General features: G+C 52.5%; 1 protein-coding gene across 1 annotated transcript in view; it reads left to right on the top strand.

Annotated features, from left to right (window-relative positions):
• The window catches only part of LOC132565781 (arf-GAP with Rho-GAP domain, ANK repeat and PH domain-containing protein 1-like), a gene marked incomplete at both ends in the record, with an annotated part of 48157 nt that extends 38267 nt beyond the window's left edge, over nt 1-9890 (top strand). The window contains 4 exons of the mRNA XM_060230508.1: nt 111-197; nt 4383-4451; nt 6329-6446; nt 9777-9890. Of these exons, the coding sequence (XP_060086491.1) occupies nt 111-197; nt 4383-4451; nt 6329-6446; nt 9777-9890 (388 nt within the window). The remainder of the gene's footprint in view (nt 1-110; nt 198-4382; nt 4452-6328; nt 6447-9776) is intronic.
• Between the last annotated feature and the right edge of the window lie 3631 nt (nt 9891-13521).

The following is a 13521-nucleotide window of genomic DNA, read 5'->3' on the forward strand; positions in this document are numbered from 1 at the left end:
TTGTGGGAGGTCTCCGAGGAGGTTGGCAACTGTGCTCTCAGTGCGGTCCAACGTGGCTCTTCGTGGCCTTCCCTGTCGGGTGAGCTCTTCGACATTCTGTTTCCCAACAGGTAGATGAGGAAGAGATGAGGCGGCAGCAAGAGGAAATCGCGGCCATTATGAGGATGCGGATCGCGGGCTCCTCCAGTGGGGCGCAGGTAGGCCAGCTTTCGGAAGCAAGAACCGGATCCTCCACGCCAGGCAGGCCAGGGCTCATGCCCCTCCGTGCAGATGCTGAGAACTCGGCCGTTGTGCTTGGATTGGGCACATTTCCAGCAATGCTCCCTCTAAGCCAGGGGTGGGGGACCTCCGTCCCGAGGGCCGTATGTGGCCCTCGAGGTCACTTGGTGTGGCCCTCGGGGATTGTTGGGCCAAACCGAGCCACGTGGCAGCCTCCCTGGGGCCTGGCTGGCCAGCGAGGATCGTGGGGCCCAGCCGCGCAGTGCAGCAGCCTCCCCAGGGCCAGGCAGGGATCACAGGGCCCAGATGTACTGTGCGGCAGCCTCCCTGGGGCCTGGCTGGCTGGCCAGAATTGCTGCAGGGCCTGGAAAAGTTACTGTCACCGTTCAGTTTGCACTTGTTTTTCCCATATGGTGTGGCCTAGTAAGCTAATAAGTGTATGACCTAATATGCTAATATTAAGGGATATGGTCTAATATGCTACTGAGTTCCTGCTGGGCTTTTTCTACAAAAAAGCCCTGGATTTACGCATTTGCCTAGAGCGACGGGCCATGTGTGTGTGTGTGGGCCAGATTAGGCTCTCCCCACATGACTTCAAATAGAAAAACAATTATTTGCATTCATTTTGCTGGCCTGAATCATTCTCCCTCGGCGGAGCGCTGCTTTTTAAGTTGGTAATTTTTTATGGCCCGGAATGATGTTATAAATATCCATATGGTCCCCACCCCTGTTCTAAGCTGTGGTGTCTTCTGTGAGCAGAAATTCTTCTTAGTGAGCTCCTGCTAGAGATGTAAAATTTCTGGAAATGTTGAAGCTCAGAAAAGAACCCATTTTTTCCCCATTTTTTGGGGGGGGTGGGTGGGTGGGTGGGTAGCAAATTTTTGGAAAAATTGAAGAAAAAAAATGCTACAGTAGCATTTCTTTTTTCTTTTCCAGACTGAAAGTCATTCTGTTACTTTAGGAACATAAAAACGTGACTATGGACGATTTTACTTGGCATGAAAGTCATTCTATTACTTTAGGAACATAAAATATGAGTATGGACAATTCTCCTTGGCATGAAATTATCGCAGCTATCATATTAAAAAATATAGCGTCTCCAAACAATTGTTACAAACAGAATGTACTTTTAAAATAATATTTATTTGTAATGTAACAAATGGAGCAACGATCTCCGGAACTGTTTACTAGTTTATGTGGAACAGACAAAAAACCCGTCCACAAAACAATTTTTAAAAGTCCAAAAGTAACAATTATTCATATTTCCTCTCCACAGTATTAAGTAAAAATTTAAAAACTCATTCTCATAAAAAGAATTAAAGAGGGGGGAAGTGTATAGAAGGGAGTGGAGGACTAAGTTTCAATGAATGGACGTGACCTAGGACTTGCTTGTCCTCAGTGCACAGAAATCAGAATAATCTGATGCCATGCCTATTTTTTAGAAACGATTTGGAAAATATTTGAACACCTTGTCTTAAAATATTTTATTCAGCATGCCCTGTGCTGCAGAGTGGTAAAGCAGCAGTACTGCAGTACTGTGGTCTGAACTCTCTGCTCACGACCTGAGTTCGATCCCAGCGGAAGCTGGTTCAGGTAGCCGGCTCCAGGTTGACTCAGCCTCCCATCCTTCCGAGGTCCGTAAAATGAGTCCCCAGCTTGCTGGGGGGAAAACGTAGATGACCGGGGAAGGCAGTGGCAAACCAGCCCGTAAAAAGTCTGCTGTGAAAACATTGTGAAAGCAACGTCACCCCAGAGTCGGAAATGAGTGGTGCTTGCACAGGGGACCTTTCCTTTCCTAAAATAAAACGTTCCATAATCAATTTCTTTTCTTTCTTTTCCTATTTTTCCAATTTTTCAACAACAAAAAAAACCACCCCCCAAAAAACTTTGGGAAAACCCTCTGGTTTTCTCCCGAATCTTGCATTTTTTCCCGGGCCTTCACATTTCTAGCTCCTGCATAAATTAGTTTGCTCTTGGGCTATTTTTTCCTGAGCGAAGACCGAAATACGTGAGCCAGAGGCTAAACAACTGTGAGCTACCTCATGCTAACTCAGCTTAGACGGAACACTGGCCTCCAGCTGCCTCCGCGGGTACAAAACCTAAGGACCAGCATGGCGTAGTGGTTAAGACCGGCAGGCACTAATCTGGAGGACTGGATTTGATTCCCCACTCCTCCTCCATGTGCAGCCAGCTGAGTGACCTTCGATCAGTCACAAGTTCTCTCAGAATCTCTCTCAGTCCCGCCTGCCTCACAAGGGGCCTGTAGTGAGGAGAGGAAGGGAAGCCAATTGTAAGCTGCTTTGAGACTGCTTAAGGTAGAGGAAAGCTAGGTATAAAAACCTACTCTTCCTCACAGGCAATGTCAGGATTTTGAGAGAATTGTCAAATTCAGGGGCAGCTAACCGCCAATGTTCAGGCTGACCCCATTCCAGAAATTTCTGAGGAAATCCAAATGCGCAGCTTAGCTCTGAGGTGCATCTGGAAGGACTCATAAGAACATAAGAGAAGCCATGTTGGATCAGGCCAATGGCCCACCCATTCCAACATTCCGGGTCACACAGTGGCCCAAAAAAACAAATGCCATCAGGAGGTCCATCAGTGGGGCCAGAACACTAGAAACCATCCCACTGTGCCCTCCCAAGCACCAAGAATACAGAGCATCACTGTCCCAGACAGAGAGTTCCATCTATACATCCTTGTGGTTAATAGCCACTGATGGACCTCTGCTCCACATGCTTATCCAATCCCCTCTTGAAGTTGTCTATGCTTGAACATAACAACCTAAGATGAGCCCTGTTGGATCAGGCCAATGGCCCCTCCAGTCCAACACTCTGTGTCACATAAGAACATAAGAGAAGCCGTGTTGGATCAGGCCAGTGGCCCCTCCAGTCCAACACTCTGTGTCACATAAGAACATAAGAGAAGCCCTGTTGGATCAGGCCAGTGGCCCCTCCAGTCCAACACTCTGTGTCACATAAGAACATAAGAGAAGCCATGTTGGATCAGGCCAGTGGCCCCTCCAGTCCAACACTCTGTGTCACACAGGGGCCAAACAACCTAGGTGCCATCAGGAGGTCCATCAGTGGGGCCAGGACACCAGAAACCCTCCCACTGTTGCCCCCCCCAAGCACCAAGAATAAAGAGTATCACTGCCCCGGACATAAGAGAAGCCATGTTGGATCAGGCCAGTGGCCCATCCGTCCAACACTCTGTGTCACATAAGAACATAAGAGAAGCCCTGTTGGATCAGGCCAATGGCCCATCCAGTCCAACACTCTGTGTTGCGCAGTGGCCAAAAATCCAAGTGCCATCAGAAGGTCCATGTCAGCCTGACAGTCCATCAGTGGGGCCAGGACACTAGAAGCCCTCCCACTGTGCCCCCCGCCCCAAGTACCAAGGATACAAAGCATCACTGTCCCAGGCATAAGAACATAAGAGAAGCCCTGTTGGATCAGGCCAATGGCCCATCCAGTCCAACACTCTGTGTCACACAGTGGCCAAAACACCAAGTGCCATCGGAAGATCCATCAGTGTGGCCAGGACACTAGAAGCCCTCCCACTGTTGCCTCCCCACAAGCACCAAGAATACAGAGCATCACTGCCCCAGAAATAGGAACATGAGAGAAGCTATGTTGGATCAGGCCAATGGCCCATCCAATCCAACGCTCTGTGTCACACAGTGGCCAAAACCCCCCAAGTGCCATCAGAATGTCCATCAGTGGGGCCAGGACACTAGAAGCCCTCCCACTGTGGCCCCCCTCAAGCACCAAGAATACAGAGCATCACTGGCCCAGACATAAGAACATAAGAGAAGCCACGTTGGATCAGGCCAGTGGCCCTTCCAGTCCAACAGTGGGCAAAAAACCTGGGACCAGGACACTGCAAGCCCTCCCTCTGTGCCTCGCCCCAAGTACCAAGAATACAGAGCATCGCTGCCCCAGACGAGTTCCATTTATACCCTGAGGCTAATAGCCACTGTGGAAGGATTTGTTTGGGGCATCCCTGCAGAGTTGGAATCAGCAGCTTCCTTAAGCCCTGGATTCGAATCCGGTAGCTCCTCAGAGACTAACAAGATTTTGGGGGTGTGAAGTATGGGGAGTCTGAGCACCTTCCCTGAGACCTTTAACCCCATTTCCTTCTTCCAAATCCCTGTCTCCTTCTAGCAAGCTGGCGACTTCATCTGCACGGTCTACCTGGAGGAGAAGAAGACAGAAGCCGAGCAGCACATTAAGGTGGATGTCTGTGTGCTCCGTTTGGTGTAGTGAGAGCCAGTTTCCCTGAGAGCCAGTTGGTGTAGTAGTGAAGTGTGCGGACTCTTATCTGGGAGTACCGGGTTTGATTCCCCCACTCCTCCACTTGCAGCAGCTGGAATGGCCTTGGATCAGCCACAGCTCTCTTAGGAGTTGTCCTTGAAAGGGCAGCTTCTGTCAGAGCTCTCTCAGCCCCACCCAGCTCACAGGGTGTCTGTTGTGGGGGAGGAAGAGAAGGTGATTATAAGAGAGCCACTTTGGTGTAGTAGTTAAGTGTGTGGACTCTTATCCGGGAGAACCGGGTTTGATTCCCCACTCCTCCACTTGCACCTGCTGGTCTTGGGTCAGCCATAGCTCTAGCAGAGGCCTTGAAAGGGCAGCTGCTGTGAGAGCCCTCTCAGCCCCACCCACCTCACAGGGTGTTTGTTGTGGGGGAGGAAGGGAAAGGAGATTGTGAGCCGCTCAGAGACTCTTCGGAGTGGAGGGCGGGATATAAATCCAATATCTCCTTCATCTTCTTTTTCACAGGGTGTCTGTTGTGGGGAGGGGAAGGAAATTGTTTGTCACTGATGGACCTCTGCTCCATATGCTTATCCAGTCTCTTCTTAAAACTGGCTATGCTTGTAGCCACCGCCACCTCCTGTGGCAGTGAATTAATCCATGTGTTGATCACCCTTTCAGTGAAGAAGGGCTTCCTTTTATCCGTTCTAACCCGACTGCTCCGCAGTTTCACGGAGTCCCCACGAGTTCTCGTGACCTTCTATTAGAAGGCAACGTCATGTGTACATGTCTTCTAAGCCCCAAATGTTCTTACCTTTCCTGGTTGTGAAAGCTCTCCAAATTGCTTGCTCCTTGCAGTTGTCTTCCTCTTTCCGTTTCCCCAGCCCTCGCCTTTTCCAAAAGCTGTAACACTGTTGATTGATACCAAGGCATTCTAATAATGTAGTGGAAAGGAAAGGAAAGGTCCTCTGTGCAAGCACCAGTCGTTTCCGACTCTGGGGTGACGTTGCTTTCACGTTTTCACGGCAGAGTGGTGGAGCAGCAGTACTGTGATCTGAACTCTCTGCTCACGACCTGAGTTTGATTCCGGCGGAAGCTGGATTCAGGTAGACAGCCCGAGGTTGACTCAGCCTTCCATCCTTCTGAGGTCGGTCAAATGAGTCTCCAGCTTGCTGGGGGGGAAGTGTAGATGACTGGGGAAGGCAAGGGCAAACCACACCGTAAAAAGTCTGCCGTAAAAGCAACGTTACCCCAGAGTCGGAAACGACTGGTGCTTCCACAGGATACCTTTCCTTTCCTGTCTACACTGAAGGAGCCCCATGGCGCAGAGTGGTAAAGCTGCAGTACTACAGTCGGAGTCCTTTGCTCACGACCTGAGTTCAATCCCAGTGGAAGCTTGCTGGGGGGAAGGTGTAAAAGACTGGGAAGGCAACGGCAAACCACCCCGTAAAAAGTCTGCCGTGAAAACATTGTGAAAGCAATGTCACCCCAGAGTTGGAAACGACTGGTGCTTGCACAGGGGACCTTTCCTTTCCTTGCTATTGCCTTCCCCAGTCAACTACACTTCCCCCCCAGTGAGCTGGGGACTCATTTGACCGACCTCAGAAGGATGGAAGGCTGAGTCAACCTGGAGCTGGCTACCTGAATCCAGCTTCCGCTGGGACCGAACTCAGGTCGTGAGCAGAGGGCTCCGCCTGCAGAACTGCAGCTTTACCGCTCTGCACCACGGGGCTCTTAAAGGGCGCGACGCAGGAGTATTTCAGTTCCCCAAGAGGTGGTGAAGCCAAGATCCCAAGATGCCTTTGTCGAGAGGCCCGGGCTGCTGCAGAGAGCTCACATTCACTTTCCCCCTTACCCAGATTCCGGCCACCATGACGGCAGAAGAACTGACTTTTGAAATCCTGGACCGAAGGAAAATCATCACGAAGGAGAAAGATTACTGGAGCTGCTTTGAAGTCAGCGAGCGGGACGAGGCAGGTGAGCGACAGCAGAGCTCTCCTGTGGCCCCCCGAAAGTCCTGGCTCTTTAAGCGGTGTCTCTTCTAGGGCTCGGCCAGCTGATCCAGTTTGGTGTAGTAGTTAAGTCAGCAGACTCTTACATGGGAGAACCGGGTTTGATTCCCCACTCCTCCGCTTGCAGCTGCTGGCATGGCCTTTGGTCAGCCATAGCTCTCTTATGTGGGAGAACAGGGTTTGATTCCCCACTCCTCCACTTGCAGCTGCTGGAATGGCCTTGGGTCAGCCAGAGCTCTCTTATCTGGGAGAACCGGGTTTGATTCCCCACTCCTCCACTTGCAGCTGCTGGAATGGCCTTGGGTCAGCCAGAGCTCTCTTATCTGGGAGAACCGGGTTTGATTCCCCACTCCTCCGCTTGCAGTTGCTGGAATGGCCTTGGGTCAGCCATGGCTCTCTTATCTGGGAGAACCGGGTTTGATTCCCCACTCCTCCACTTGCAGTTGCTGGAATGGCCTTGGGTCAGCCATGGCTCTCTTATCTGGGAGAACCGGGTTTGATTCCCCACTCCTCCGCTTGCAGCTGCTGGAATGGCCTTGGGTCAGCCAGAGCTCTCTTTTCTGGGAGAACCGGGTTTGATTCCCCACTCCTCCGCTTGCAGCTGCTGGAATGGCCTTGGGTCAGCCAGAGCTCTATTATCTGGGAGAACCGGGTTTGATTCCCCACTCCTCCACTTGCAGCTGCTGGAATGGCCTTGGGTCAGCCACAGCTCTCTTATCTGGGAGAACCGGGTTTGATTCCCCACTCCTCCACTTGCAGCTGCTGGAATGGCCTTGGGTCAGCCATAGCTCTCTTATTGGGGAGAACCGGGTTTGATTCCCCACTCCCCCACTTGCAGCTGCGGAATGGCCTTGGGTCAGCCAGAGCTCTGTTATCTGGGAGAACCGGATTTGATGCCCTCACTCCTCCACTTGCAGCTGCTGGAATGGCCTTGGGTCAGCCATAGCTCTCTTATCTGGGAGAACCGGGTTTGATTCCCCACTCCTCCACTTGCAGCTGCTGGAATGGCCTTGGGTCAGCCAGAGCTCCCTTATCTGGGAGAACCGGGTTTGATTCCCCACTCCTCCACTTGCAGCTGCTAGAATGGCCTTGGGTCAGCCAGAGCTCTCTTATCTGGGAGAACCGGGTTTGATTCCCCACTCCTCCACTTGCAGCTGCTGGAATGGCCTTGGGTCAGCCAGAGCTCTCTTATCTGGGAGAACCGGGTTTGATTCCCCACTCCTCCACTTGCACCTGCTGCAATCGCCATGGGTCAGCCATAGCTCTCTTATCTGGGAGAACCGGGTTTGATTCCCCACTCCTCCACTTGCAGCTGCTGGAATGGCCTTGGGTCAGCCAGAGCTCTCTTATCTGAGAGAACTGGGTTTGATTCCCCACTCCTCCACTTGCACCTGCTGGCATGGCCTTGGGTCAGCCAGAGCTCTCTTATCTGGGAGAACCGGGTTTGATTCCACACTCCTCCACTTGCTGCTGCTGGAATGGCCTTGGGTCAGCCATAGCTCTCTTATCTGGGAGAACCGGGTTTGATTCCCCACTCCTCCACTTGCAGCTGCTGGAATGGCCTTGGGTCAGCCAGAGCTCTCTCTTGCAGTGCTGTCCCTGAAAGGGCAGCTTCTGGGAGATCTCTCTCAGCCCCTCCCACCTCACTGGGTGTCTGTTGTGGGGGAGGAAGGGAAAGGAGATTGCAGGCCGCTCTGAACCTTTGTCCTTGAAAGGTGCCAGGTTCAATCCCCGGCATCTCCAGTCTCAAAGGAGCAGGTAGAAGGTGAATTGGGACCCAGGAGAACTACTGTTGATTGGTGCAGCCAATGCTAACCTTGAAGGACTGATGGTCTGATTCAGCAGAAGGCAGATCCATGCGTGTGTTCTGCCCGAAATCTTGAAGCTAGAATTAGGCAGGGCCTTTTTTGTAGAAGGAACTCCTTGGCATATTAGGCCACACCCCTCTGATGTAGCCAATATCCTCCAAGAGCTTACAGGGCTCTTCTATCTCACAGGGCCTTCTGTAACCTCTTGGAGGATCGGCTGCATCAGAGGGGTGTGGCCTAAGATGGAAAGGAGATCTTGCCACAAGAAAAGCCCTGGACTTCACTCCGTCACATATCACCTGGAGTCTGTGTTCAGTTTTGGGCACCGCATTTTAAGAAGCATCTAGACAAGCTGGCCCAGGTCCAGAGGAGGGCGACGAAGATGGTGAGGGGTCGGGAGGCCAAGTCCTATGAAGAAAGGTTGAAGGAGCTGGGGATGTTTAGCCTGGAGAGGAGGTGGCTGAGAGGTGATAGGATCGCCATCTTCAAGTCCTTGAAGAGCTGTCCTATAGAGGATGGGGTGAAATTGTTTTGGTGTGGAGATCAAGTCCTATGAGGAAAGGTTGAAGGAGCTGGGGATGTTTAGCCTGGAGAGGAGGCGGCTGAGAGGTGATAGGATCACCATCTTCAGGTACCTGAAGGGCTGTCCTAGAGAGAATGGTGTGGAATTGTTTTCTGTTGCCCCGGAAGGTAGGACCAGAACCAAGGGGTTGAAATTAAATCAAAAGAGTTCCCGGCTCAACATGAGGAAGAACTTCCTGACAGTTGGAGCTGTTCTGCAGTGGAACAGGCTTCCTCGGGAGGTGGTGAGCTCTCCTTCCTTGGAAGTTTTTAAGCCGAGGCTGGATGGCCATTTGACAGCCATGAGGTTCCTGTGAATTTAGGGGGAGGTATTTGTGGGTTTCTTGAATTGTGCAGGGGGTTGGACTAGCTAACCCTAGAGGTCCCTTACAACTCTAGGATTCCATGATTCTCCTTTGGAGGTTCTTCCACAGAGGTTAGATGGCCGTCTGACAGCAATGAGGATCCTGTGAATTTCGGGGGAGGTGTTTGGGGGTTTCCTGCATTGTGCAGGGGGTTGGACTAGACGACCCTCGAGGTCCCTTCCAACTCTCGGCTTCTGTGATTCCTTGCGCTTGGCTCCACATCTTGTGGCAGCCACATTGTGGTTGCCCCCACCACTCTGTGTTGGAGTTCCAGAGGTGCCTTCAGGCTCAAAAAGGGTTGGGACTGAGGTTTCCAGGGGGAGCGATTTCTGTAGTCTGGAGACCAGTCGGAGCAGCGGGGGATCTCCGGGTTGTGGCTGCAGGTTGGCGACCCTAAGGTGGGCACAGTTGATGAAGCTGCACCGGCCTGAAACCTGTTGCAGAGCTGCAGGAGACGCTGGGCCTTTCTCACCAGTCATGCGGAGCAACGATGGGGCTGGCTGACCCGACTTGCGCAGCCCCTCTAAAGCATTTCCCCTTCCCCTTTCTCCTCTCCTGCAGAGCGGCCTTTGCACTACAGCGAGAAGGTCCTTCCCATTGTGCACAGCTTGGGGAAGGACAGCTACCTGGTGGTGAAGAGACAAGTGGCCATGGAACACATGCTGGTCTACACAGGTAAGGCGGGAAGGCGGCAGCGTCAGGGGAAAGCGTCGGCTTGAATGTAGAGCTTTCCGCTGTCGCCACGGCTAGTTCTCCAGAGCCGCTTGTCACTTGTGTCGATATTCACGCTTCCTGTGCCTACAGTTCCCTCGGCTCGCCTGCCACCCTGGTAGCACGGCAGAGGAGCAAACGAGGAGCTTGAAGGCCTCCTTCAGATCCAGAGAGCCAGTTTGGTGTAGTGGTTAAGTGCGTGGATTCTTATTTGGGAGAACTGGGTTTGATTCCCCACTCCTCAACTTGCAGCTGCTGCAATGGCCTTGGGTCAGCCAGAGCTCTCTTATCTGGGAGAACCGGGTTTGATTCCCCACTCCTCCACTTGCAGCTGCTGGAATGGCCTTGGGTCAGCCAGAGCTCCCTTATCTGGGAGAACCGGGTTTGATTCCCCACTCCTCCACTTGCAGCTGCTGGAATGGCCTTGGGTCAGCCAGAGCTCCCTTATCTGGGAGAACCGGGTTTGATTCCCCACTCCTTCACTTGCAGCTGCTGCAATGGCCTTGGGTCAGCCAGAGCTCTCTTATCTGGGAGAACCAGGTTTGATTCCCTACTCCTCCACTTGCAGCTGCTGGAATGGCCTTGGGTCAGCCAGAGCTCTCTTATCTGGGAGAACAGGGTTTGATTCCCCACTCCTCCACTTGCACCTGCTGGAATGGCCTTGGGTCAGCCATAGCTCTCTTCTCTGGGAGAACCAGGTTTGATTCCCCACTCCTCCACTTGCAGCTGCAGGAATGGTCTTGAGTCAGCCAGAGCTCTCTTATCTGGGAGAACCGGGTCTGATTCTCCACTCCTCCACTTGCAGCTGCTGGAATGGCCTTGGTCAGCCAGAGCTCTCTTATCTGGGAGAACAGGGTTTGATTCCCCACTCCTCCGCTTGCAGCTGCTGGAATGGTCTTGGGTCAGCCAGAGTTCTCTTATCTGGGGGAACCAGGTTTGATTCCCCCCTCCTCCACTTGCAGCTGCTGGAATTGCCTTGGGTCAGCCAGAGCTCTCTTATCTGGGAGAACCGAGTTTGATTCCCACCCCTCCACTTGCAGCTGCTGGAATGGCCTTGGGTTAGCCTTAGCTCTTGCCGAGTTGTCCTTGAAAGAGCAGCTGCTTCAAGAGCTCTCTCAGCCCTACCCACCTCACAGGGTGTCTGTTGTGGGGGAAGGAGATAAAAAGATTGTAAGCCACCCTGACTCTCTGAGATTCAGAACTGAGGGTGGGAATACATCTAATATCTTTTTTCTAGAGAGCCAGTCTTGTGTAGTGGTTAAGAGTGTGAACTCTTATCTAGGAGAACTGGGTTTGATTCCCCACTCCTCCACTTGCAGCTGCTGGAATGGCCTTGGGTCAGCCAGAGCTCTCACAGGAGTTGTCCTTGAAAGGGCAACTTTTGGGAGAGCTCTCTCAGCCCCACCACCTCACAGGGTGTCTGTTGTGAGGGAAGAAGATAAAGGAGATTGTAAGCCACTCTGAGACTCTGATTCAGAGAGAAGGGCAGGGTATAAAGCTACGGTCTTCTTCTTCTCCACTTGCAGCTGCTGGAATGGCCTTGGGTCAGCCATAGCTATCGCAGAGTTGTCCTTAAAAGGCAGCTTCTGGGAGAGCTCTCTCCGCCCCACCCACCTCACAGGGTTTCTATTGTGGGGGAAGAAGATAAAGGAGATTGTAAGCCACTCTGAGACTCTGATTCAGAGAGAAGGGCAGGGTATAAAGCTACGGTCTTCTTCTTCTCCACTTGCAGCTACTAGAATGGCCTTGGGTCAGCCATAGCTATCACAGAGTGTGTGTGTGTATATATTGTGCCACTGTGTGACACAAAGTGTCGGACTGGATTGGCTATTGGCTTGATCCAACATGGCTTCTCTTATGTTCTTATGTGACACAGGGTGTTGGACTGGATGGGCTATTGGCTTGATCCAACATGGCTTCTCTTATGTTCTTAGGTGTGAGCTGGAAGCTAAAAATCTGTGAGCTAGCTCATGCTAACTCAGCTTATCGGGAACACTGACTGGAACTAGTCTCTGCGTCTCCCAGTCTCAGTTTTGAGCCTGGCTAGCTTTGGGTTAGCGGCACAGCATCCTGTGAGAGAGCGCCCATCTCTTGTGATAGCTTCTCCCCTGCAGAGAGAGTCTGGCTTGTTTGTCTGATGGGAGCAGCAGGAAGGTAACTGGCGGTTAGTGATGGCGGATGCCGCATGAGGCAGTGCGTGGGCACACGAGGCCCCGGGGGCACCGTGGAAATAATTTATCGGCTGGCAGAACTAGAAAGCACTTTGGGTGCTGGAAATGGCAAATTAGCATTTTCTGACAAGAGACACACACACAGCGCTCTTATTTCGAAACTGTCTGCACAAGGGTGTCTCGCCTTGTCTTTCCACCCACCCTTCCCACTGACAGTCGAAACTTTTCTGTCCTTTAGATATGTTCTTATGAGTCTTGAAAAGCTGTTGGGACATTCCCCAGGAATTCTGCGGAATAGATGAGTACACCCTGCCCTCTTCCATGGCGTGTGTTAATTGTCGGCCTTGTGTTTACGAAGAATACTAGCCAAATATCATGCAGAGGACCTTAGAAGAGCTCTTCTGGATCAGACAGTGAGGGTCCAGCTAGTCCAACCTCCTGTCTCACATAGTGGCCAGCCAGTTCCTCTGGAGGGTCAACAACGGGGCAGAGAGGCCGAGGCCTTCCCCTGAGAAGAACCTCAGAAGAGCCTGCTGGATCAGACCAGGGAGGGTCCATCTAGTCCAGCCTCCTGTCTCACACAGTGGCCAGCCAGTTCCTCTGGAGGGCCAACAACAGGGCAGAGAGGCCGAGGCCTTCCCCTGAGAAGAACCTCAGAAGAGCCCTGCTGGATCAGACCAGGGAGGGTCCATCTAGTCCAGCCTCCTGTCTCACACAGTGGCCACCCAGCTCCTCTGAAGGGCCAACAACAGGGCAGAGAGGTCGAGGCCTTCCCCTGAGAAGAACCTCAGAAGAGCCCTGCTGGATCAGACCAGGGAGGGTCCATCTAGTCCAGCCTCCTGTCTCACACAGTGGCACCCAGCTCCTCTGGAGGGCCAACAACAGGGCAGAGAGGTTGAGGCTTTTCACTGAGAAGAACCTCAGAAGAGCCCTGCTAGATCAGACCAGTGAGGGTTCATCTAGTCCAGCCTCCTGCCGCACACAGTGACCAACCAGTTCCTCTGGAGGGCCAACAACAGGACAGAGAGGCTGAGGCTTTCCCCTGAGAAGAACATCAGAAGAGCCCTGCTAGATCAGACCAGTGGTCCATCTGTTCTAGCATCCTGTCTCACACAGTGGCCAGCTATTTCCTCTGGAGGGCCAACAATGGGGCATAGAAGTCAAAGTCTTCCCTGAGAAGAACATCAGAAGAGCCCTGCTGAGTCAGACCCGGGAGGGTCCATCTATTCCAGCCTCCTGTCTCACAGTGGCCAACCGGTTCCTCTGGAGGGCCAACAACAGGGCAGATAGACTGAGGCCTTCGCCTGAGAAGAACATCAGAAGAGTCCTGCTGGATCAGACCAGGGAGGGTCTATCATCTAGTCCATCACCCCATCTCACATAGTGGCCTACCAGAAAGACAGTTTGGTGCAGGGGTTTAGAGC

The sequence above is a fragment of the Heteronotia binoei genome, unplaced genomic scaffold (genome assembly GCF_032191835.1).
Source record: "Heteronotia binoei isolate CCM8104 ecotype False Entrance Well unplaced genomic scaffold, APGP_CSIRO_Hbin_v1 ptg001672l, whole genome shotgun sequence".
Classification (NCBI taxonomy): domain Eukaryota; kingdom Metazoa; phylum Chordata; class Lepidosauria; order Squamata; family Gekkonidae; genus Heteronotia; species Heteronotia binoei.